The sequence below is a fragment of the Hippocampus comes genome, unplaced genomic scaffold (assembly GCF_001891065.2).
Source record: "Hippocampus comes isolate QL1 unplaced genomic scaffold, H_comes_QL1_v1.1 scaffold174, whole genome shotgun sequence".
NCBI lineage: Eukaryota > Metazoa > Chordata > Actinopteri > Syngnathiformes > Syngnathidae > Hippocampus > Hippocampus comes.
The window spans coordinates 7500262-7526688 of NW_017805983.1; the positions used below are offsets into that span (position 1 = coordinate 7500262).

Below are 26427 nucleotides of genomic sequence, written 5' to 3' on the forward strand. Positions count from 1 at the left end.
CTCTTTGTCTTTAAGATTTTGAATCACAGAAAGGTTTGTTTTTCAATGCTCCACGTCGGGTTCCATGCTCTGACAAAGCAAATGCGCGCAAAACACATTGACGGATTGTACCCATAAACAATTCTGGCAGCGAGAAGGGAGATGGGATTTGAATGTAATTTTGTGTTGAGGCCCCGAGGTGGAAAACGACAGCAATGACAAGTGGTCTTAACGTGTGCAGACAGGGTACTGACAGTCAAGACGAGGAGCTGGAGCTAAAAGGGATATTTGTGTTCTTTACCTCTTATAGAGGACATGTTCCAACAGTCTGCTGCTCTGACCGTCATTTGCCTTCTGCCTCACACTCACTTGAAAAGATGATGCGTGATGTTTAGCAAGGAAGCAAAACCATCAATTACCTGCAGTCTTATTTTGCTTGTTAAAGTTCATTGGCGAGTTTGCCGGAACTCGGAATTGAAAAGACGTCAGCACCCCCCATTCCCCCCCAGCTGTCTTTCCTGAGCTTTTCACTCTGGAAAGAATGCAGCCTTACTTTGCTCCTTAGACAGGTAAAAGACGTGTCTGAACAGTGAACAAATGCAGTCAAGCATATGGAAAATGCTCACGTTTTGTCTCCTGAGCTGTTCATTGGCTGACTAAAACTCAACTGGAATTTTTACGTATTCTTCTTCATTTTATTGGTATTATGAAAGTGCCCTAAAATGCTTCCTGTTAAGAGAACAATATTAGTGCAGAAAGCACTTAGGCATTTAACTGTTGGACACCGCATTCGAAAGTTGAGAAAGTGAAAAGTAAGTTGCCAAGTAAAGGTTTTTGTGAGGTGTGTATAAACACGCTGCTTATAATCCGCCGATTTGCACATTCAAAATCTACTTTCCATTGATGTTCACGAGCTGCATTTCCGTAGGCGGCCGCTGGCATTTGGACACTTACTTTGAAAAGCACCGCAAAGGAAGTTGTCATACGATTCTCGCTTGGCACTGGTGTGTGGTTCGGAGCGCAACCCGCATGGGTGGACGCAGGGTCGGGGAAAGCTGTGCTCTCTGTGATTTATTTCTCCCCTGACACTGCTTAACAGTCAACCGGGGATGACCGGGCGTCTTCCCCCAGGTTTCTGACAGGAAATCCTCTTTATTCTCTCTGGGGGAGGGGGGGAAACCCTACAATTGAAGTGGCTGCAAGAATGTGTGGACAAAACAGGTGGTTGACCCCGCAGACCTGCTTCAGCATCATCATCATCCTACTGTTGGGGATCCAGAGGATACACACTCAGTACCCAGGTAACTTTCACTTGCATGCACGAGATTTATTTCCTTCAGCAAAACAATTGAATCCAGTAAACACATGAGTCCAGTGTGCATGTGTGTGGCTAAAATGAAAAGCTATTTTTTTTCATTCAACTCAATCACATTTGGTGTATTCACTACACAAAGAATTAAGTAGTTTATGATTTTAGCTTTTAGAGTTATGATGAAGACAGCTTTTACAGTAAATGAAAATTCACCAAGGGATAAAGTGATTTCATCATGGAATTAGGTAGAAATTGACCTTTTGGAGATCTTTTTCAGTACAAGTTTTGAGTTTCACGTTTGGAATTGAACTACGAAAAGAAATAGATTACATAAATAGACAGAGGGGGTAGATGTGTATGTGTTTGTGTGTGTTGGACTTGTGAAAAGCTCCAAACGTCCGCTTTATCGGTTCAATCGCACCTTGTTTGCTTTGCTTAAATGCAATCCAAACAGGATCCTCATCTAATCCAGCACTCATCTGCAATGCTTTGGTACCTGTGCATGTGGGCGCATGTGTGTGTGTGTGCTCGTGCACACTCCACTCCAGAGTGTTCTTGTTCCAGATGTTCTGTGCATCATCACTTTGGATTTCAGTAAAGATCCGATACAGCTGGAAGTTGCAAAGGGGCTTTGCAGGTTGGGAAATGCGGTTTGCTTAGATTTTCCCCTCTCGGGGGTTTTTTGTTCTTCCCAGCAGGAATACAGATGCACATGCACACAATCAGAAGCACATGCACACAATCAGACCCACACGCACATCCTCAGTCACACTCGCAGTTGGTGTGCATGTTTAGTTTATCTTTGAAAAGCATTCTGGGACATGTGGGAGCTTGAAGGGTGGCGGTAAATTTGAGGCTGGCAAGGCCAATATAGGAGGAAACTGCAACCCTTCTCGTTGCACAATCAACTTTATTGATAAAGTGCTTTGCTTTGTGGCATCGGCATGCATCAGTTTGCCGCCGGTCTTGCTTGATATGTAGAATCAAAAAAACGAATGCACGGGAATATATTTTTGCAAAAAATACAAGAAATTGGCGTGTTAAGCAAGTATTTTCTTGTGTAAGTGACTTGATGCATGAACTGAAGTGTTGTCAAAGTTGGTAAAAAGGCAGCGGCGATGTTTTCTGCCATTTGAGTATTACAGTCAAAGAGCCGAATGAAGCAGAGTGATGAGCTCTCACTTGGAGTTGAAAGGGTGTTTTGTTCTCCATCTTCCAGTTCATCCTATCACATCTGCCATCTCAACGGGCTCCTCATAAGGTGTTTTGTGGGACTGGCCGTGTTATGTTTTCCAGCTGCAGTTCTGGGAAAGGTAGTGGTTGCCTTCAGCTGCTGGCCTCTTTCAAATCGTACTTACTGAGTGCCAGTTATGTTTACGGGCATGTCGGACAGAAACCAAGGTCCTCCTCCACTTTGGTCATTTCCAGGCTCTATCCCATATCCGGTTTCATTGACTCCTCTACGCTGTGATGTCAGGTGGTCTTGGCGCATCCTCTCTTTCTTCAACCTTGGTGTGTCCATGACTGTGCTTGAGATGCCGTCTGGTTCTCTTCTCATAATGTGCCAAATCCAGTTGCAGCACTGCTTATGCTGTCTTGCTAGCATCTTGTCGGCAGATCTCTTAAAAATGATATCAGCATTTATCTGTGGTGGACGATCGTGACTTTTTTTCTGCAAAATAACACAGTAGCTGCTGTTTGCAGGTTAAATGGAGTGATTAACCTTGTGAACCATCAGTGTCTCTGCCAGGTAATTGCAGCGCTCCGCCTTATGTTGACACATCTTACTTGGACCCCACCAGGATACTCCATGTTGGATTTCATCAGTTTGCTGCATCTGTCATTGCTTTTTTTTTTTTTTTGGACAGAAGAAAACACGATTATACGGCATGTTAAAAATATTTTGAGTTCGTAACAGTACAGTATTTAAGATGTCAACCTGGACCCCAAATGGTAGCAAGTTCAATTTTAATGAATGAATGAATGACTTATTTTTAATGAGATGATGTTCACCAAGTTTCTCCACTTGTCCCCCCCCAAAAATGAATTGTACAATCTATTGATCTGTTAGTAATCCATCCATTTACTAGAGAGTCACGTGTGTGTGTGTGTGTGTGTGTGTGTGTGTGTGTGTATGTATGTATGTGTGTGTGTGTGTGTGTGTGTGTGTGTGTGTGTGTGTGTGTGTATCTATATATATATATATATAGATATATATATATATATAGATAGATAGATAGATAGATAGATAGATAGATAGATAGATAGATGGATATTGAAAAGCAGTTCCATTTCTTGAGGCCAAGTAGAGTACTCCAACTGTTGCTTCGAGATGTTCATCATCTATCAAATTCACACAATCCATAAATCATCAAGTGACAGTGCAAAAAGGGTAATATAATTTTATTGACAGTCATATATAATAACACAATGATGTAGTGTAATACACCCTACATCGGAAGTGTATGAAACAAGACAAGAGGTAGTCTTATCAACATTGAATTCCTCTGGCATTGACTCACTCACCGTGTTGCCTGTTACGAGCGCGCCATAACACGGCTTGTCTTACATGAAACGCAGAGGAATGTTCGCGGTGTTGATTACTGCTGAGGTACCCAACGGCATCAACTTCAAGTCTTTGTTGTGAGGAATTCCAGGCACGTGACAAGAGCAATTCTCCGACAGCATTGACTCAAAAGCTCAACTTGAGTTTTGTGGTTGGATGAGAATTACGCTACTTCAAATGCTAAATTTCACCAGCAGAATCGGATCAAAGATGTATTTTAAAAGATAGATAGATAGATATGCAGACGGTGGTCAGAAGGACTCTGACCGTGTCATGTACTAATACACTCTATCTCCACTAGTAGGATAATTCAGCCCACTAATCGAAAGAGTGTCCTCATAGTAATATTTTCTCTACTACCGGTGTTGCTTTTGGGCTACTGTTATGCAACTAAACCTCACTATTGAACTACTGTCCTGCACCGGTAGCACTAAAATGCCCACTAGTAATTTTGCCTCACTAGTAACGTGCAGGGTCCTACCCGTAAAGTAACGCTGAAGTTGTCTTGGTTTTCTGCAGAATTAATGAGGGGAAAAAGAAGGTTACTAGTAAAAGACAGTTCATCTACTAGTGCTTAGTTATTCTTCTGGTGCGCTGAATAAAGGTGAAAACAGCTTCATGGAAAGCAGATTCAGCATTTCGATTTGCTTGGTACTAGTATGCTGAGATGTCTTACTAGTGAGGACATAAGATGCTTCAGCATTTATTCAAAATCTTTGATAAGATGGGTATCAGTGTGTGACACATGCCTGCTATTTGGACCTAGTAGTGTTCCTAGTGCAGCATAGTAGTTTACTAGTAAAGCTTCGCGGGGAAAAATACATGTTACTCGAAACAAATAGTCATTCTACAAGTCTGCTAGTGTGCCAAATTACCTTACTAGTGTGAACAAAGTGCATACTAGGACATGTACCCTACGCATTAAATTCTCAAACGAAGCCTTAACTAGCTGATAGTTGCAAACCGAAAGTACACGACTAGTATCTGGCCTGTTCGCTATTCTGAACGGCTCGATTTGAGTTGGATATTTAGACGTTGTACTGCTGCCCTCTGTTGGCAAACGGGTGTACTGCTGTCGAAGTTATGGCCTGATAATTTGCAGAAATGAAACTCTTCCCATCCCAAAATGGTGTCTTTATGTGTATTGTATAGGGGGCAAGTGAGTAAGGTATGCATTCTAACGTGTGTTCCACAATGTAGTGAGAAGGGAGGTAATGACTGCCGGCGTGTGTAACGGGAGAAGAGCCGTCATCTGTGCTAAATTACCGGCAGGGGAATCTCGAAATCTAAACCCCCGCCCCAAACCTCAACCAATCACCATCGCAGCAGTATTTCTCTAAAGCTGGGAACGCTTGTCTGGGGACTATTGAGTGTGTTTGTAACACACCCAACACACATAAACACAAACCCACTAAAATCATGGCTGCCTCAAGGGCAAAGCACAGGCTGGAATATATTATTTTATTTGATCTGCCTGCACTTTGATTGTGATTTAGCAGGCGTTTATGGCAGGACCATATTTGGGGCTGGCTGTGTGCAGTGACACAGATGCAGTTTGGCCACTTGTGTGTTAGTCTCAAGCATGAACATAAAAATTGCAGATGGTCCTCAGTCGCCCTTGAAGTTTTACAAAAAGCTGGTTCCAATTGGTAAATCCATTCATTCTCGTGTTTAGGAATGTTTTTAGTGGCGTTGCTAGCTTGAGAAGATTTTGGGAAGCTCGGCAAGACCTCTATACAAGGTTTAATGCAGTACTGTATAGCGGTGCCTTGAGATATGAGTCAATCAACTTAAGTTTTTCAAGATACAAGTTGTCAGTTAAACGATTTAAAAATTTTTTATGGAATCAGATTTGTGCTCCAAAAATAGAAAAAGCAAAACTTATTAAAATCAATAAAACCTCTTAAAGTGCGAACAAAAAATAAGAATTTGATATGGAATCAGATTTGTGAATCACACAAAACTTTGTAGAATCAGCTCACAACAAGCAGCAGTTTGACAGCCACAATTAGTGAACAATTCTTACAAAAACAGGCCTCAAGGTACAAATGCCACTCCCAGTTGAAGTTTACCATCACATTGAACATGAATCAAATAGAATTATGTTTAAGAACAACACAAAACGCCATAGACAGGCTAAGCAACAAAAATTTGTACACTAACGGCAGAGCAATACATGCACATGGACAATATAACAATATTTTCAGGTATCTGCCTTTGCTAAAAACAGCTAAATACAGTACAGTATTACTACATCTTAGTGAGGAGTTGTGACTGTCTGTATGTCTGTATTATACTGCCCTCATGTGGCCAAGGTGCAACACCAGAAGTAGAACACAATTACAGTGAATTAATCATGATGGACAAACTGCTTTATTCTTGATCTTCTATTTTATTGTGCTATCACTAAATATTTATGTGTAGTAGAATATTCAAGAGCTCTATTTTCCTTATTAAAAATGCATGTAAAAATTTGTTGTGTTTTTTTTTTTTTTTTGCAGAGATAGGCAGAACTTAATGGCATTCAATTATTTCCATTCAGTGAGATGACTTATGAGTGCTTTGGGTGATGCGCGTGGCCATGAAAAGATTGAAACACATATCTTAAGTCAGCACTGGACTTATATTCCCTCTGGAGTTAAATGTGCAGCTGCAGGATGTGAAACTCTGCTGGAATTCACCTTATGTGGTTGTATATGCAAGTGAGTCATTGGAATGAGCAGCCCGGGTGGCTTTGTAACTTTGCGCAGGTCACAGAGCTGCAGATGCTCATACTAATTCATCTATCCGATTTACAACGCACAGATTAGCAAAATGTCTCCTAATATGATGTGCGTGGGAGATGTGAGGGCCGGAATGTGGAACAGCTGGATGTCCTAACTTGGCAGATGGGGGCACTGGAGGGCTGTGTGTGGGTGGGGTGAGGGGGTTCCCTCTTTGCATCCTTCCCTTAACGGTCCACTGTGAGAACCTAGAAATGGAAACCACTCCAGGGATTTTCTGCAATGAGGTAACGGGCTTGTGAGGGAGTGGATGATGAGAACATCCCATCAGACTTCCACCCCTTTTTCCCACCCCCAACCCCCATCCACCCGATGCAGTACACACACACACACACACACACACACACACACACACACACACACACACACACACACACACACACACACACACACACACACACACACACACACACACACACACATCACTATCCCTTCCTCTTGCAGCTTCACTTTCTCATCTTTCATCAGTCATCACCGCTCACATCCGAGCATTTGTTATTTGACACAAAAAACAAAATTGTATTATTATTCTCCTCATTTTATGACATTCTGCTCCTTTCCCATTTCTCAGCTGGTCATACCATTCCAACTTTTGGAAATTATGTATCGTCACAACAGTCATGACATCCGTTCCACATTCCAAAAATAGCCACTTTTCCCAGAATCCCTCATTTTCATTCAGCAAAAATCAATTCAAGTGTATGAGACATTCAGTGAAAAGCTCCACATTTTCCAGTTCCAAATTCCACCACATATCGAGCATCTTGGGAACAATACTCATTTCCAAAAATCCCCACATGCCATCATTTTCACTATAACCTTCTCACATTTCAAGGATATGATAGCATACGGTATTTACCACGTACCGCCACATTTCTTGAACAATTTCAACTTTCCAGCTTCAAAAACTTGTGCTCACCCAGAGAACATCTTGGGACTTTTCCACATTCCATGAATTCCCACATTCACGTTATTCTTCTTTCCACAGGACAATTCTCCAACTCTCTCAATAATATTCTCAAATGTAAATGATATTGTAGCATATAGTATTTACCTTCTATACTTCCACATTTCGTGACCGATTAAAATCCATTCCATGCACCTTCAAACTGTTCTGCGGATCCTGGACCTCTTTGAAATTATTCCCATTCCCGAAACTCTAACGCATTCCAAGTTCAGTCCTCACATTCTACATTTCAGCAGTTTAATTTATTCCACAGCATTTCTGCACAAATTGCTTTCTCGAGTTTAATGATGTTTGGTCAACATTCATTGAGGTGGATTTTGAATGTGTGCAAAGTTAAACCGTTACCACTCCATGAAGCCGAAGAGCAGAGGAATATGAAAAGGAGGAGTTTTAGGAGCGCCAGGAGAGATGTGAGTGACCATGGTCAAAGCCCACCTCCCTCCTGATTTGCATCCCCCTCTATCCATGTTTAGTGCTTTTTCGTCAGGGGGTTGTGCCCTTCCAGTGGGAAGATCTGCAAGCTGTAGCACTTTTTAACATCTTTGTTCTGGACTAACTTGACTTGAACGGTGCAGGTATCAGCACACCACACTCAGACCTTGGACTGGTGTGGCGGCGAGCACCATGTTGAGGATCCTGCTCCTGGTTCTGTGTGTTGGAGGCTTGGAGGCCTGGTTCTGGCGCGCTGACCCGCGAACCACCACACTGCCCCCAACAAGTGCCTCAGCAACAACGGGTGGCGCTAAGAGCGTGAATGAGGAGGATGAGGATTTGTTGGGGGTTGGAGAAGAAATCATCAAAGTGGCAACTGGAATCCGTAACTTGGTCAAGGCATGGGATGTGACCACCAGCCCCGGGACTACTCAAGGTTCCCCGAAGGTCGACAGCGCTGAGCCTAACATAACGGGTAATATTGATGGCTTGGGAGGGGGGAGGGAGGTGGAAGGATCTGCAGTTTGGGAAAATGATGCATCTGGATCTGGATCGGGGTCCAGGCAAGATCTTGGATCTGGTGTAGAATCTGTCATCCTTCCAAGTAACCTCACGAGTATGGAAAACGGGACTCTCGATACTGGCTCTGATCCACTTTGTTTCCCCGTGCCGTCTGAATGGCACATGTGCTCCAGAAAACGCCAACAGTTCTTCACATTACCTAATTTTTTCAACCACACGTCTGTGGAGCAGGTGGGGGCAGCATTGCGGGAGTGGGCCAGTCTGACCCGGGCGGGCTGTCACCAGCGCATAGAGTGGTTCCTATGCCTCCTGCTGGTGCCCAGGTGCCCCTCGTCCTCCTCGGCACCCTTGCTTCTGCCCTGCCGCAGCTTTTGCCATCAAGTGCAGGACAGCTGCTGGGCATCTTTGGACAGTGCGGACCGTCCAGTGAAGTGTGGCCTCCTGCCTGTCGGCGCGCAGGAGCCGGGGAGCCCTGCGTGTGTGGCTATTAGTTACTCTGAAGGTAACCTTGAACCACACCCAATGTGCTGTGTTGTTTTGTTGCATGTGCTTGAGTGCACATTGTTGCTTTTTAGGCTTAACGCGTGACTTTGCATGTTTTTAGCTGCTTTGATGATGCAACAGCTGAACTTTTTTGCACCTTGTCGATGCCACGGGTCACTAAGCCACCTTACTTGGATCTTCCTGGTGATGATGCTTTCATTGCTCACAATTTTACATCAGTGCTGTAGACTGATTTTCACTGAGTATAAACTGAAGTGCACTACTCACAAAATATTTCATTATTTCGCTTTTGGGGGAAGTTTCAGGATGAACCTAAAATGTGTTGTAACTTTTGCAGGTTAACTTAATTTGACCCTTAATTTGGCTTTTTTTTGTCCAGTGTTTCAATACATCTTTTGCCCGACTTCCTGTTCTCCAAAATGGCATAACATATTTTTTAAATTCTAAGGACATCCATTTCTATGTCTTTCTGTGACTCTTCCAGTCTTTGTCTATATTGTTGCAAAATGCTGATGATATTCAGTGACACAGTGGCCACTTACTGTTTGAAGCAATGTTGATCAGTTGTTTGTTGTTGCCTTGCTCTCATGAAGTCAAAATGCGAACAGCTCTATGAAGAGAATTTTGTATGAAATTTTGCCGTTAGGCTCCTTGTTAGAAAACAGCAAGGTCAAGTTTTGCAAAAACAATTGAAACATTGAACAGTTCTATAGTTCATCCATCTTCTAAGCCACTTATCCTCACAAGGGTGTGTTGCAGTAGGCGGGGTGCACCCCGAACTGGTTTCCAGCCATTCGCAGGGCACACATATATGAACAACCATTTGCGCTCACAATCACAATTTAGAAGGTTCCATTAGCCTGCGATGCATGATTTTGGAATGTGGGAGGAAACTGAATTACCCGGAGAAAACCCATGCAGGCACGCGGAGAGCATGCAAACTCCACACAGGAAGCCTGCAATCGAACCCTGCACCTCTGCACCGTGAGGCGGATGTGCTCCAAGGGTGTCAAACTCATTTTTGTCGTGGGCCACATTGTAGTTACGGTTTACCTGAGCGGGCCATTATGACCTATGACTTATGAATTTTGAGAAACTGTATCAATGTTTGATCACCTCCACACATTACATTTCCAGTGCACAACAAATCGGTGGATAACTACTTTTGAAATCAGACGTCAAAAATAATGGTTAGTTCAGCCATTGTTTACGTTAATGTAATAAGTACGTAATGAGACAATGCTTGCAATATCTCTAGGTATTGATATATTACATATGACAATTAAAAAGTTTGGTTCAGACTTTAGCAAGCATCATGGAAAAGTTGACATGCTTTATTTTCCCCCCACAGGCCACACAAAATGATATGGCGGGCCAGATCTGGCCCCGGGGCCTTGAGTTTGACACCTGTGTGCTAACCACTCGACCACCATGCCGCGTTCTAAAGTTCAGTTAAGGTCAAACACATTTTGCATGGCGACACTTATGATACATTTTCAGATCATCCTGAAAGCCCACTGGCTCAAACTTTTAGTGAGTAACGTTTGTTTGGTTTGCAGGCTGACTCATAAACAGCCTTGTGTTGTTTCGTAAAAGCCTCCCTGCTGCTGCATGCAGTTGTCACTGTTGCACGTTCTCTACACAAGCCCACTTTACAAGTTTGCATTTCAGAAAATGTACTTCTAACCCATTGCCTTAATGTAAGATGTCCATTTTGAGAACACTTTCTGGGTATATTTCCATCAGAACTGCACTAAAAACGTTTTCTTCTTTGCTTATTCATCAAGTGCTTGCAGCAAAACTGAAGGTTTTGACTTTTTGGAGCCTTTGAAGCTCACTGTTGATGAGCATTGTTCCGTTTCGATTGTCACCCATGGAGCGAGTTATCCACGACATTTTGTTTCTCCATTTTGGAATATCGTGTGGGTCTTTCTAGACGAGCAGGGTTTCGGCATAGTCTGTCACCAAAAAAGGGAACAATCGGGGTATTTGTGACAGGAGAGGTGGCAGCGGGTGGCATTTATGATGGCATTTTGGGTGGGAAAAGGCGTCCTCTGTGTGGGAGGGAGGGCGACAGCGTCATGGCTTGTAACAAGGGATCTTTGTGATTGGGACGAGACGGGGCCTCCTAAATGGCCCGCTAGAGGTGCAAAGATCACGGGCAGTTGCCCACCCTACCAAACCAATGACTCGTCGTAATTAAAGAAGAAGAAGAAAAGCAGTCAGTAAGTGTGTGAAAGGGACATTTATGCCAAAATCACCCTCGTTGCACAGCGCGCAGATTCCCCAAAATATGCAGGAGCTCACTTTTCAATTACATTTTGGGCTTTTTCAATCGTGGAGACCATTTGGATATTTTGCAGGCATCCAGCCAACCATGTAAAATCTTCAGGGTTGCCTTTGTTTCCAAGTACAGTATTGTGCTTGGAGTAAAACGACAAATTGTGTTCAAATCTTGCACATCTCAGCTCACTGATCCTCCATCAGTCGATTTTAATTCGCTCTCAAGTTCTTCAAACATGAACATTTGACGGGTGTCTCAGCTGTTTCATTTTGGTAGATAATCCCCCAAGATGTGCCAAATCTACTTGGTTAGGTCCCTGGAGGCGTGTTCATGTGGATCAGCCTGTCTAACAGAACATTAGATGTTCATGTATTGCCAATGTCCCTTATTTGGTTCTTTGGCCGCTTATCAAACTTTGGGATCAAGCCGATAAGATACAGTAGCTGTTGTGTGTGGGTGTATACTAAAACTTTTGTTGGAGTTCATTTCCTTTGCCCCTGCTGAAACGCATTAGTTCCACCGTCAGCCGTATCGGGTCCTATGCGCTTCTGGTCCCCTGCGATCTGCTTTCCCATGCACATCTGACAAGCATTTCCTTCCTCCGCCTCCATCTGCCCATCCATCCATCTCCCTGCTCTGCTGCCAGTTGTTCCACAGGCGCTGAATTACTGAAATGTGGTCCTCATGTAATCTGCAGGAACATGAGGTCACTTTGTTTGCTGGGAAATATACACAATGTTGTTGTTTCACGGAATTAAGCCAGCAGGGAGCATCCGGGTGTATGTTGTGATGGTTTACCATTTGTGCATGTCATACCAGCTTCCATCTGGAATATGAGGACCCCTGTTTAATTTGAATGACTGCCACCAGTAACACCAGAGGTGGAAAAAGTACTCGCACTCAGTATTTAACTAAAAGTTCAGAAACTCCTTCTTAAAAAAAGAAGAACTTGTCAACACAAAGAAAATACTTGCGGTCTTTTATTACATACAGTATATCATGAAAAGTCAAGCCCTTCTCTCAGCTCTCAGAAGCTGGAGGCGTGTCTACTGAATGTGCATGCCCAACTCAACTGTCAATGAAATATGTTCATAAGTCTAGTATTTTTCATATCCCTTTCTGTGTGGGCTCCGGAAATATTTCTGCTTAAAGACTGCTGTGGCTGGATTATATGGCCGAGTTGTCACATAGAGGCTCTAGTGACGAGCTAGTTTGCGACCTAACAGGCTTCCGGACTCCGCGAACCAGCAGCGGGCTCATATAATACGTCACGACCTCACTTGGTGTTGTGTGAGTGTGTAGCACATAGCAGAGACTCATCAAGGACAGTCAACTATTTATTAAACACGGCAGTATGTTATTGAGTCTGTGGCTCACGCTACATGGCAGACATTTGTGCACCAGTTAATATTACTCGTTATTCTCTATCTATATACCCACAATGCTTTATGTTTCAATGTATTATGGTAGTTGGAATAACCCGAAATACATAACAATTGGGAATTTAAAAAAGGGCACCAACTTGTTCTGTAATTTGACATATTTTCGGCATGTTGGTACAGTATAGCTAGATAGTTAACCGCATGCTGTAGTGGTAGCAATGACCTAAAAATTATCACTATTGATGACCACAACTGATCTCGCAATGTGTCCTGCAAGTACAAAACAATATTAAAAAAAATATTGAAGAAAATATTGTTGAAAGCCCCGGATGGGGAATATCTCACTTGTCCAAGTCTGCTGCCATCGTGCTTTATGGTTCCCGTTTCAAGCACAGTAACAGTAACCAGTGAGTACCACTGAGTGAGTTGCCCTTTGTATAAAGGCCGGAGGCATTGCAAACCCTAACAAAGTGTGTAACTGTGCTTCAAGTGGTCTTGTATTGCACAATATTACACAGACATGCTGATGTTCAGAGGCCTCTGAGGGAATCAGTGGCCTGGACCACATCCAGATGTGCTTCGACATTAAACTTTCAGCACTCTTAAATGCAAGCTGTTCAAGCGGTACTCAAACGTTCATTCATTCAGCTCATTTCAGACAGCAGCTGCGGGAGCTGTGTCGGCACCACAGGAACCTGAAGCAGGAAAGCAGGTGCTACCATTGGGAGAATTGAGCAGACCACCCCGCATACCTTGTTCCACATCCCGTTGGAAAATAGCCTGCACCGAAGATGTGATGAGTGTGTGAAAACATTTTCCGGATGAACGCTTGTTTGTGCTCCATTGTGCTACTCTGCAGTTGGTGCTCAATATTGACTTCACTCTTCACTTATGAAAATGTGATGTCGAGTTTGCCCCCATTTTGTTTTCTTAAGTGAGATATGGATTCCCTCTGCAACTGAACACATGATGCTCTTACATCACTCGGACACAAGTGGCCTCCCTGACCCCCTTAAAGCACACCATTTTTTTCAGTTTCTCTCATGAATCTGCCACACAGGCTCTTCCCTCTCACCAATGGAAGCAACTGCTAGGCCCAAGAGCCTCCTCCCTTGTGATGCCTTGTGAGATTTTGACTTGTTGGCCTCGAGATAATTTTGTTCGATGTGAACTGTAATACCAGCTTTTTTCCGGTAATCTGGCCCAGTCATTTTCGACCACACACTTGTTGCTGTTTGTTTCATGTTTGTGTAGTCAAGAATGGACAAAAATGCAGTCAGAAATGAGGACGAAGGAAGACAACATTTGAATGCTGTTGTATTCCCGGATAGAAATGAGTGTGTGTCAATCGATTTTTTTTTCCCCTGCGGTGGAAAAGTGGTTAGCGCATCTGCCTCACAGTTCAGAAGTTGTGGGTTCAATTCTAACAGTCTGTCTCTTCCTTCCCTGCAGAGCAGAGCAGTTTGTCTCTGCTCCAACTAATCGGAGATCCGCCACCCGATGAGATTGGTCGGATCTCGGGGCCAGGCGGTGCCCCGGCCTACATCTTCACCTCTGCCGCCGTGTCGGGCCAGCCGGCTCTGGCCCACGTGCCCAACCCGTTCTACCGCCACTTCTCCCTCCTCTTTCACATCAAGCCATCCACATCAGCCGCCTCCGTCCTCTTCTCCATCACCGATGGGCCCCAGAGGCTTATGTATGTGGCCGTTAAGCTCAGCGCCGTGCAGTCGGGTCGCCAGAGAGTGCAGTTTTTCTACACCGAGCCTGATTCCGAGGCGTCGTACGAGGCCGCGAGCTTCGACGTGCCGAGCCTGGTGGACAAATGGACCCGCTTCTCGCTGGCTATCTTTGAGGAGCAGGTGACCTTCTACCAGGACTGTGAGGCAGTGCCACGGGTGGTGAAGTTTGAGCGTTCTCCGGACCCCATGGACCTTGACGCAGGGGCCGGGATCTTTGTTGCTCAGGCAGGGGGGGCTGACCAGGACAAGTTCCAGGTTAGCATGCCACATTTCACATGTTCATGGAGCGTGTACCTCCAAAAGTCTGAATGATATATCTTATCTTATGTTTCTTGATTAGCTCAATGTACTCTGGGGATAAAAAAATTATACTCTGGAACAACAAAAACATTTATTACAGCTGTAGTTATGAGTCAGTCTTAAATTATATTTATGATTTTGATTTGATTTGACCAAATCAAAATTTTACTTATGCATTAACACTAAGTTAAATTATAGTTTATTACAGTGCTTCTCAATATTTTTTGTTAAGCACCCCTTTAAGAAATATTTTGTGTCGCCCAACTCGCTGCTGTGACTATAAATATTATCATTTGCCTTTGAAATTGTTTGTCAGTAGACCTCTGCAAAGGAGCTAATATTCCTTGTGTGCTCTCTGACAATGAGAATGTCACCTATTGTAGTGGGTGTGCAATTACACTTTTTTGAGTACAGCAAAAAAAATAAAAATAAAAATAATAATATTAATAAATAAAAATATTTGAAAAGGACTGGTTAGTATCACAACCGTTGACTACTTTGACGATTGTTTTTTTCCCATTTGTTCTTTTTCCCTTGTAATTTTTTCCTTTCATTGATTCTTTTTGGTCCTTTCTGACCTCCCTTCTTCCTTCTTTTTCCTTCTTCTATTCTTAACGACATTCTTTCTTCCTGAGCGGCGATTGGAACCCAGAAATGTGAGGGAGCCGTGCTGAGTGCTTGACCATCGTTTTGTCCCCAGTTCCAAGACTTTACATCACTGACTCCTTTCTAATTTCCTCTTCCATGCCTCCATGCTTTCATTCTCATGTCTTTCTTATGTCCTTGCTTCTTTTTTGTTTGCTTTTTCTGTTTCCTTCCAAAATCCAAAATGCAGTCTGTAAAATTGTGACCCATCCTTCCAGTGTACAGTATGAACAGCAACTATGAATCACGAAAACCGTTGGTTTTTAAATGGAAATGTGATTTGAGTACAAGTATTGCTTTTGATTAGTTTTGAGTGGTGTGAGACTAGATTTAGTTGGAAAGCCCATTTTTTTTATAAAACAATATAAAAATGCACTTGAGATGAATGACACAGTTTTGTTTTGTTTTTTTGTTTATTTAACATTTGCTCCTTATTTATTTTTCCTCTCTTTCTATGATCACCGACCTTTCACTGACACTCCCCCTTTAGGGTGCTATCGCTGAGCTGAAGCTGGTGGGAAACTCTCAGGCAGCCGAGCGTTTGTGTGACGACATCGACGACGACTCTGATGTTGTGAGTATTCCAAGCGTTTCCCCCTGGTGAGATCTGACGTCTGGGCGCTTAAATGCCACCTGCTTGTCTCACAGGCCTCTGGCGACTTTGGCAGCGGTGATGGCAGCAGGAGGGAGACAGGAGGCAAAGTGAAGGTCAGTCAGCCCGTTGGTGAACAATACTGTTTTAAAATCTTTGTTATTTGATGCACAGTAAGTAAGAGAGTTGAAGGGTTGAACAGATTTGATCGCCTCCTATTCTACCACCAGACCACTCCTGCATCCATCAGGCCAGTGCCTGAGCCTCCACTGATCGCCTCGAAAGGAAGCAGACTGAAGGAAACAGGTCATTTTTAGCTTGTTTGCAAACCAGATAAGTGGTGAAATGCCTCCCCCTGTTGACACTGTTGCACCACTTCAATTGTTTAAATTGTGGGGTTATGAGAGGAATTGCTCAGTTATATGACAATTTGTTTTGCACGGTTACTGACAAGGTAATAATTATTGAGAATGTAACACTACTTGGGTATTCTCTCGGATAAAGTAATTCTTTATCTCTCTCTCGCTCTCTCTCTGTGTCTCTCATCCTATTAGTTTACCTCAGAAGTGGAGCCAGTCTTTCTTCATCCCATAAAATCGAATTGTCACAGCAGCAATATTGACACACACATATACTCGTATTAATAATGTAGAAACAAACATCTATGCATAAACAAATACAAAAACAGTATTGATGAGAAGTTCAAGATAAAATTCTGGAAAACCGACCTTATTTTCCGCACTATGAGGCGCACTTAAAAGCATTCAATTCTCTCAAAAGCTGACAGTGTGCTTTATAATCCGATGCGCCTTCTATATGGATCAATGTTCTGATTTCTTGGATGTAGTACAGTATTTTAAATATTCTGCGAAGCGCTTTGTTATCGCTGCAGCGGTCGTGAAAGTGCGATATAAATAAAGCTGTATTGTATTGTATTGTATTCTCTTTAGCGGTGGGCCCTACATATGAAAACAGTTTTAAAATAGGCCATTCATTGAAGGTACGCCTTATATGCCGAAATGCCTTAAAGTATGGAAAATACGGTAATTGAAACAACAAATTAATTAATTTAAAAAAAGCAGATTGAGATTTTGCATGTTTGTGTGAGGTGAGTTAAAAAAAAGAATAAAAAAAAAACTAGTCTAATTCTGTAATTATGGTAAAATATGCACAAGGCTGGTAATATTTTTGACAGAAACGTATACGATACACCCAACAGGTACAGCATCTGAGGCTGTTGATATGCATAATATGCATGCATAATATTGCGCACTGTTACTCATCTTTCAGGTTTAAGTGGGGCCAAAGGAGAGAAAGGTGACAGAGGAGAGAAAGGCACCCGAGGGGACAGAGGCTATGCAGGGCCAAAGGGAGACCCTGGTTCAGGCTTCTCCTCACAAGCTGGAGCTGGCGGACAGAAGGTGGAATTTTGCAATATGCATGTTTATTATCTTACGCATATATCCATTACTATACAGTAACTGTATCAAACTCTGTGTCTTGTTAGGGAGAAAAGGGAGACAAGGTCTGTGGTCGTTGCCCTATGTTCTTACGTTCTTTTTTTTTTTTTTTTTTTAATGGAGGAATGAGAAAAATGAAATAAAGAGACATATACAGTATTTTTTTACTCTGCATCAACAGGGTAGTACAGCCTTTGGAAGTAAAGGAGAGCGTGGTGCTCAGGGCCTCCCAGGTCCACCTGGGCCCCCTGGACCTGCAGCTGAGATGGTCCCTTTTGGGGATGGGGCCAAAATGCAGCATGTGCCTGGACCCCCTGGATCGCCGGGCCGGGATGGATTGCCTGGTCCACCGGGAGCTAACGGAGAGCCTGTGAGAGAATTCAAGAAATATGATGAATATCGGCTTTTATTATTTCATAAATGCAGCTCATTGGTTGTAAATGATGTTGCAGGGGGACCCGGGAGAGGATGGAAAAACTGTGAGTGTGTGCAGTGCATTTCAATAGATGTCGGCACAAACAGACATTGACAGAGTAAATGTAATTGTTTTTTTCAGGGTCCTGCAGGGCCGCAAGGTTTCCCAGGAACGCCGGGAATCTCTGGTGCTAAAGGGGAAAAGGTTCAGTTACATTTGAGTTACAGTTGAACTTTTATGTTATCACACAACATTGAATTTTTGACCTCTGAACCTCAGGGTGAGCGGGGCGAAGGACAACCTGGACCCAGAGGTCCCCCAGGGCTCCCAGGACCTCCGGGACCCAGATCTGGAAATCATCCAGTATGCCTTACACACATTTCACCATCACAACGATCTTGTTATATTTGATTGTGTTCTTCCACAGACATTTGTTGACATGGAGGGCTCGGGATTCCCAGAATGGGAGAAGATCCGGGTATGCTGAGGCGTTGTCATTCTCTGGGTGCACTCACACTGGCCAATTTATACCAGGCTTGGGCATGCTTGACTTCACATTTACTTCAAAATCCAGTTTTCTTTTACTAGTATGAGTACATATCACCGTTGGCCATTCACAATGGGGGGCTTGCCGAATCACAGTAGCAAAAAATTGGACCAGTGGGAGTGCAGCCTAAATCATAGGATGTGGAAGAATTTGCGAATTGATCCTCTTGTTGTTTGTTGTTTCAGGGTCTTGTTGGTCCTCCAGGCCCCCCAGGCCCTCCAGGCCCACCTGGGGTCCCTGGTACATCAGTTGAATTTGGATCCAATGGTCCAGTTGCCTTTGGACCTCCTGGACAACCTGGAAGACCTGGAGCCCCAGGTCTACCAGTATGTAGCTACCTGTGCTTTCTAACCCAGAATCAATTCAGGTTATCTTGGCAGGGTGATGTGTTTGAGCTCCACTTTTTGCAGCTGTTTAATCCTGTGTGCTGTTTCAGGGTTCTCCTGGTCTGAGTGGTTTTCCAGGTCAGCCTGGGCTCAAAGGAGAGAAGGTTAGATTCAAATAAGGCAAGCGTGTGGGCACTTTCAGTCTTGTAATCTGAACATATTCCACATGGTCTCCAAAGGGCGACAGTGGGGAGCTCAACACTCATGGAGGGGCCGGAGAGAAGGTGGGTAATCAAAAATTGCAGTCTTTTGATGTCTAGAATAAATAAATAATATATAGTACCGCTGAAGAGATTCCTTTGACGGAGGATCATCCTTTGCAGATAGGCGGGTCTCTCTGGTGGTTTCGTCTCTTTTTCTCATTTCAATAAATCCCTCCCGGGGTGAATAAAGTTAGGGATATTGGGATTTGGGCTAAAATTTTAGGATGAACCCAAAAGATTTTCCAGCTGAACTTCATTTGACCTTCTCTCAACTTGTGAATCCACATGTCCAACTACTCATAGTTTCTTTTTGCACAACTTGCTGTTCTGTAACAAGGAGCTTCATGGCAAAATTCACAACAGGAGTTTGATCCATGAATGGACTCATGAATTTTCAGTCGTCTTCCTCATGCTGTACACATGTTGACATTATGACACCATCTTAAACCAGAAGTCGCCACCTAGCTGTGAATTTCACAGCGTCATCAGCAGGGTGCAGCAGAAATACGCAGAGCCTAGAAGAGTCACAGAAACGTTATGTATAAAGTAAAAATCAGACATAAAAAAGCAATTGAAACAACAAATTGAAAACATTAAAAAAAAAAAAACAGTAAACCGAATAAAGCACTAAACGGTGCAAAGAAAGGCAAAGTGGACGTCCTTGGAAATACATTGGTTGATTCATGCATCATACATGCTGATCTGTTCCTTCTTTTAGATTAGAAAATTGTGCAAAAAATAGTCAAACACTGAACAGTTGGGCATCTGCATTCAAAAGTTCACTTACAAAGGTTATACTGCATTCTAAGTTCAACCTGTAATACGCTCCTAAATCCGAATACCTCCAACTTTTTGTGACTAGTCTACCTGTCTAACAGGATATGAGTAACACATGTTTATTCCAGGGTTCTCGCGGTGACCCGGGACTGCCAGGATCACCAGGACAGACTGGGCTAGCAGGGCTTCCGGGTCCGATGGGCCCACCCGGACCTCCAGGACGTCCAGGGCCACCAGGGCCGTCATCCCCCTTTGGCTTTGTGAGTATAGGCTCAACATTCTCACTTTGTCATTTTGTCTATTAAAAACAGTAACCTGACAATCAGAAAATGAGTTTGCCCCACTATTTTGGGCAACTTCATGCAATTTTATTTTCATAAGTGTAAAAAGAGTGACTCGTCAATTTCGGAATGCATTCAAAAAGGTACTGTGGTATTGATCCACTTGTACAGGCTGACCGGGAGGGCTTTGAGACAAATGTTGGCTCACCAGGAGTTAGTGGCCCACCAGGTCCACAGGTATTGCATCACGCCTCACGCCAGTCGCCTTACTCCAAAAGCAGCGCCACTAAATGTGGATTGTGTCATGTTTTCCAGGGTCCTCCAGGTATTGCAGGTCTGCCGGTAAGCCATTGTCTCATCTCTTTTCACTCTCAGCTTAGTTGTGAAGCTCTTTTATAAATTTGCTTGATGAGTTGTACAAATCCCCAGTTCAACTGTTTGGATTTTTAGGGTAGACCAGGTTTACCCGGAACCAATGGCGACAAAGGAGCGGAGGGACCAAGAGGTGCGCCTGGAATTCCAGGTTTGGATGGCTTTCCCGGACATTTGGTAAGCTTGCAGATGAATTCCATTTTTTTTTTTGTGCTTTAGTTGAAAGGAGCACAAGACAACTAAATCATAAAGATTGAGTGAAATCAACGAATTACTATTTCATTGTTTCAATTCAGGGGCCGAAGGGAGACAGAGGAGACAAGGGCGAACAAGTAAGTCATCAATGAAATATTTTGCAACAGATTCTAAGCAGCACATAAAGATATAAATGTTCCATATTTTGGTTGACATCACAGGGTCTGCCAGGCCGTGACGGAGTGCAACCTGGACCTCCGGGGCCTCCAGGACCTCCAGGCCGCATCATTTATTCGACTGGTGATGTGAGTCAATAGTCAAAGTGTAATCGCACGGCAACACATCATTAACCCGGTGGCACCATCTAACCTCTCTCACTAACCACCACGCCTTTGCCTCAGTGTTGGTTCACCATCATACGCACTAACCCAACTATGCCTCGCTGTAGTATGACAGCCTTTATTGGGGCGCAAGTTTGCAGGTGAGTGGATGCAGCTGTTGACCGAGAAACAATATGACAAGGTCACCATGCGTTTGCAACTTTTTCTTTCTGTTTTTCTGTCAGACGGGAGCAGGACTTCCGGGCCAAGATGGATTTCCCGTGAGTTAACCTGCAATCACGGGAGAGGATGTCAGATGTAAAAAAAAAAAACAGAGATAAATGTTTGGTGTCTTGGTTCATTTTAGGGGCCAATCGGACCTAAAGGAGAAAAAGGCGACACGGGTCTTCCAGGGCATGCCCATAAGGTAAGCCGATCCACCCTAAATTAAAAGGAAAGAGAGATGGCGCTTTCAGGTACAATTTCAGGATGAACTTAAAATGCGCTATAATCTTTCCAGGTGAACTGAATTTCATCTTCTTTGAATGCTCATCCAACTTTCCGTTGTTTTTGTACTTTTTGCACAACCTGATGAACAGCACAATTCACAACAGGTGTTTGATGCATAAAAATTTCCAAGGACGTCCAATTGTATGCCTTTCCGTGACTTTTCCGGTCTTCCCGTTGCAACCGACTGATGACACCCTGTGACACTCGAGGCTCATTGGCCACTTCCTGTTTCCAGCCTTGTTCTGTTGATCATTTGTTTCGGGTTGTCTCAGTCTCATGAAGTCAGTATGTAGACAGCATGATGAAGAGGGACATTTATATTCCACTACTAATGAAATGAGGAAATGTATTGGTCCATTCTTGAACCAAACACCTGTTGTCAATGTTGGTGTTCAGCTGTTTGTGCGAAGAAAAAGCACTGAAACATTGACTTCTTGAGCATGTGCATTCAAAAGTTGAAAGAAAGCAAATGAAGTTCACCTATAAAACGTATTGCATTTTAGGTTAATCCTGCAATTTCCCCTGCAAAAACCAATATTCCAAACTTTTTTTTTCGTGAGTAGTGTGTTCTGTAAGTATAAGGATACATGTCATTTGTTCAGGGGGAAAAAGGAGAGCCGGGTCTCATCATGGGTCAAGATGGGCGACCTTTGTACCTGGGGGGCCTGACAGGGAAACCGGTAATTATGACATCATGTTTTCTTCTTTTACATTAACTAGCAATGCATTCATATAGGGCTACGTGATGTTAACATCACTCTTTGTTCTGTCCGCAGGGAGATATAGGACCCCCGGGCCCAGCTGGACCCCCAGTATGTACACCGTTTATACACACTCACTGTACACATTGTTACCGAATGGCTTTGGCAGTTTTTGAGTGGCACAACCCTGTAATCTTTTTCTCTGCAGGGCTCTTATGGCCCTCCAGGTCAAAAAGGAGAAATTGGGCTTCCAGGTAGACCAGTGAGTAGTTATTCTACTTTTATTATTATTATTTTTTTTATTCTTCAAAATACAGTATCTCACAAAAGTGAGGACAACTGTCACATATATTTTATTATATGTCTATATTTTTATTATCTTGAGTCTGTGTACTTGTGTAGCCATTTAAATGTACTGTTCTCTCAAAATGATAATAACACAAAGCTATTAATGTCTAAACTGCTGGCAACAAAAGTGAGTACACAGTGAAAAAAAACAAACAAATTGGGCCCATTTATTTTGCCTCCCAGGTGTCATGGGACTCATTAAGTATTACAAGGTTCCAAGTGGGAATGGGGCAGCCGGTGTGTTAAGTTTGGCGTTATCGCTCTCACACTCTCTCAAAAGACTTCAAAAATGTGAGGGGTGTACTCACTTTTGTGAGATACTTTGATACCATCTGTCAATGTGGAATGCATTTTGCTCTGTAGGGTCGACCAGGACTAAACGGCATTCAAGGACAAAAAGGAGAGCCGGGCGGAGGGTCTGGAACCACATACTACGTGAGTATACTCTGTTCTCATGGGGGGATTCGGGAGAACTGGGTCAGTATCAACTAAAGCAAACACCACGTTTTGATGTAGGGACCCCCAGGTCCACCAGGCCCACCTGGACCTCCTGGACCACCATCCAGAGTAAGTTAAGATGTAAATGCTGAAGTAGGTGCATTCTTCACCACCTTCAAAGTCGTCTTATTTTCATCAAATAGGATACTGTTAATTTCCGTCTAAATGCTGTCCCTTTGTCATTCTAGGGATACGATGAGTATTCCAGGTATTCCCAAGGTGAGTGCACGACGCATTGAGTTGTTGTCTGAATCAATGGTTTGTCTCGATTTACAATCACCATTTTCCTGTTGTAGCTATTAAAGGAGAGAAAGGTGACGCTGGGACACCAGGAATACCTGGCCAACCAGGTACTGTAACTTAGCTTGCGCTGGACTTCAACCATGCTCTTGTTGTGTTAAGAACAAGTTTATACGATGAATATCTTGCTTGTGATTCAGGTGTCGGGTCAAACTTTGACATTTATTCCCTTAAGGTAAGGCTCCTTTGTCGAATGTTTGTCAACACAAAAATGCTCTGACAGGCAGCGTTAACGCTGGAAATGTCACAATGATTCTGTGTCTAGAATGAATTGAAGGGTGAACCGGGAAATTCGGGTTTGAAAGGAGAGAAAGGCGAACCGGGAGGTGGATATTACGACCCAAGATATGGAGGAAGCGGTGTAGGCACGCCGGGAGTACCTGGACCTCCAGTGAGATCATATTACTGTGGTTGGAACAAAGCTCACAAATACCTGCAGTTGATCAATAAAACAAAATATTTTAGATCATCAAATCAGAAAGAAAACAAGAGCGCACTCCTTCCTATGTCAATCACACTAAAGCTCAGGATCCAATATTATTCAACACATAGCTGTCAAGTTAAATCTGATTCACTCCAAACAGAGTACCGGTATTTGTGATTTCGATGAATTTCCTGACATATTACAATCAAATCAAAAGGTGCCTTAAAAATGATCAATTGAACAGTGTGGACACTTAAGCAAACCAGTCGGTGTCTTTCTCTTGATCCCACTGCACAAACTGTACAGCTATCTTTGATAACAAATAGCAGTTCTGAAATGATTCGTCTGGCACAAAAAGTGTTACTTGACATGGGTTTGTAGACGTAACATCGATTTTACCACCAGGGTCCCAGAGGGGACTCCATTCCCGGCCCACCGGGTCCCCAGGGGCCACCTGGTCCACCAGGAAGAGGCTATGATGGCCGCCCTGGACCACCAGGGCCACCCGGACCCCCTGGCATCCCCTCTTTCCCTGGACCTCACAGGGGCACACATAGTAAGTTGGATAACAATCATTTCAATTTCAATCTATTAGTAGTATAGACATAAATTGGCCCTTTGCCTCTTGAATAACAGCGATCAGTATTCCTGGACCACCTGGGCCACCTGGACCACAAGGACTACCTGGATATTCTTCTGGGGTGAGAAAATCAAAAAATGAACTCAAAAAAGAGTCACTTTGCAATCCCAGTAGTAGCCCACCTTTCGCCCGAAGTTAGCTGGAAATAGGCTTCAGATCAATGTTCCTTCTAAGCTGCGTGCGTGAGCAATTGCGCACTTCTCTCATCCTCTCACTGCACATGGTGATGCTGGCGCACCCCATATACACACATTACATTTCTCCACTCATTCCTTCATTTCCACCCCAGCTGAATCTACAAACAGGACACCACACCATTCCCGTTTCCCTTCAGTTTCAGTAGCATAACCAAGGGTGCACATTGACACACATCAACTCACACCCACCACTGCACTGACGCGTCGTTGCAGGCGGACACACTGACTGAGAGCCCTTAAATGAGGCCCTTTCAGGTGACCATAATTTTTTTGTATTTTATCAGATGACATGTTTTCCATTATTTATGAGTGGACAATGCATATTGATACAGACTTGATTGAGAATTATGCTGAAAAGGGTGTGTGTGTGTGTGTGTGTGTGTGTGTGTGTGTGTGTGTGTGTGTGTGTGTGTGTGTGTGTGTGTGTGTGTGTGTGTGCGCGCTAATTGAAAGTAACAAACTCGGGCTGATTTTCCTGTCACAAATCTCTATTTAATGATGTATTCTCTTTTGATGTGTAGGTGGTTTGATTTTTATCTACATCATGTAACTTGTGATGAACGCAGGTTTTGAACAGGTGTATTACTGCTTTCTGAGGTTGCTCACCAAGGGATGCTCAGGGAGTTTGTGTAAATGCTGAGACACATGGAGAATTAGAGGGAACCTTGCTTCAGATCCATGCAACTCTGAACAGGAAAAGTGCAATAGAAAATGGATGGACATTTTAAATTGTGCTGTGGTTGTTGGTTTAAGGAATTCTTTCAGTTTTGTTCTGTCCAGATATAACATGATAATAGGATGGTTTTTATTTTCATTTTGGTTTCTTCTTGCCACTATCATAACAAGTGGGGACTGGGAAAGCATGTTAGTCTCACTGTGCCTAACTTCCGTGCCCACATTTAGATCTCGGGCAACACCATGATGACTTTTCCTTTTTTTGACATACAGGTGACAGTGTTGCAGTCTTATGACATCATGACTGCCACTGCTAGAAGACACCCGGAGGGTTCTCTAGTCTACGTCATAGATCGGACAGATCTTTACCTTCGAGTCAGAGACGGGGTTCGTCAAGTCCAGGTAAGAACTAGCTCTTCTCTTTAAAAAGAACCACAGAAGGTAGCTTTTTCATGAACTTAATTGTTACCTTTCTTCTTTTTCAGCTTGGGGGCTATATTGCATTACCAAGTGAGAATGTGAGTGTCCTGCATGTTTTACCAAAGTTTCTATTTCCCAAATAGACCATTTTAACATGACGTCTCTCAGACAAAAATTCCAATAGCACTCCGATAAAACAAAGGCTTGTCATTGACACCAAGACGGAGCCAATGAGAAAACTGGACAAACTGGTTAAATGAGGATTTTCGTCTTCTCTACTGCCATGTATAAAGTGTCAGTCAAGATGTTACGGGAAATAAAGTGCTCGGAAGGGAGATGGAAAGCTGGCAGTGATTTAGATTTTAATTAGGTGAGCTCAAAATAGACGTGGTGGAAATTTAGTCAAAGTAAACATTATGATGAAGGGACTGGCTAACAATTTGATTGTTCCCGTTGCTCGAAATAATGGCACAGGCATGCTCTTTTGACGCTGAAATGGAAAGCGTACTCGAGAGCTGACATTAGCCAGCAAGCTAGTCATTATGGTTTTCGAAATCATTGTACTTTAAGACAACCCCACCAAAACCTTTTGACATTGAGTACCGGTAAGAAAATATCCCCCATCAAACATGATGGTGGAGGTTTAATTCCTTGGAAGAAAAAAAATATATGTATCATGTGGTGCAAGCCCAAACACATTTTTGTCATCGTTTTCAGTTTAAATCAATGGTAGTCACTCTCGTTCTGTACC

At 43.3% G+C, this 26427-nt stretch overlaps 1 protein-coding gene across 3 annotated transcripts in view; it reads left to right on the forward strand.

The window, feature by feature from the left end:
• The first annotated feature begins 976 nt into the window (after positions 1–976).
• The window catches only part of LOC109528355 (collagen alpha-1(XVIII) chain-like), a 28007-nt gene continuing 2556 nt past the window's right edge, over positions 977–26427 (forward strand). The window contains exons 1-36 of one of the 3 annotated variants that reach the window (XM_019890800.1): positions 977–1280; positions 14184–14725; positions 15906–15989; positions 16064–16123; positions 16238–16313; positions 17298–17428; positions 17515–17532; positions 17649–17837; positions 17920–17946; positions 18024–18086; positions 18162–18245; positions 18310–18360; positions 18615–18755; positions 18866–18919; positions 18995–19039; positions 19924–20055; positions 20248–20313; positions 20392–20418; positions 20527–20625; positions 20745–20780; positions 20865–20948; positions 21209–21244; positions 21331–21390; positions 22076–22153; positions 22250–22285; positions 22383–22436; positions 22886–22957; positions 23039–23089; positions 23209–23239; positions 23317–23370; positions 23461–23495; positions 23586–23711; positions 24150–24300; positions 24381–24445; positions 25530–25658; positions 25742–25774. In XM_019890800.1, coding sequence (XP_019746359.1) covers positions 1184–1280; positions 14184–14725; positions 15906–15989; positions 16064–16123; positions 16238–16313; positions 17298–17428; positions 17515–17532; positions 17649–17837; positions 17920–17946; positions 18024–18086; positions 18162–18245; positions 18310–18360; positions 18615–18755; positions 18866–18919; positions 18995–19039; positions 19924–20055; positions 20248–20313; positions 20392–20418; positions 20527–20625; positions 20745–20780; positions 20865–20948; positions 21209–21244; positions 21331–21390; positions 22076–22153; positions 22250–22285; positions 22383–22436; positions 22886–22957; positions 23039–23089; positions 23209–23239; positions 23317–23370; positions 23461–23495; positions 23586–23711; positions 24150–24300; positions 24381–24445; positions 25530–25658; positions 25742–25774 — 3117 coding nt within the window. In that variant the 5' untranslated portion in view covers positions 977–1183. Of the gene's footprint in view, positions 1281–8091; positions 9064–14183; positions 14726–15905; positions 15990–16063; positions 16124–16237; positions 16314–17297; positions 17429–17514; positions 17533–17648; positions 17838–17919; positions 17947–18023; positions 18087–18161; positions 18246–18309; positions 18361–18614; positions 18756–18865; positions 18920–18994; positions 19040–19923; positions 20056–20247; positions 20314–20391; positions 20419–20526; positions 20626–20744; positions 20781–20864; positions 20949–21208; positions 21245–21330; positions 21391–22075; positions 22154–22249; positions 22286–22382; positions 22437–22885; positions 22958–23038; positions 23090–23208; positions 23240–23316; positions 23371–23460; positions 23496–23585; positions 23712–24149; positions 24301–24380; positions 24446–25529; positions 25659–25741; positions 25775–26427 lie in introns of those variants that run through there. The other 2 variants (XM_019890797.1, XM_019890799.1) reach the window with 2 other exon arrangements.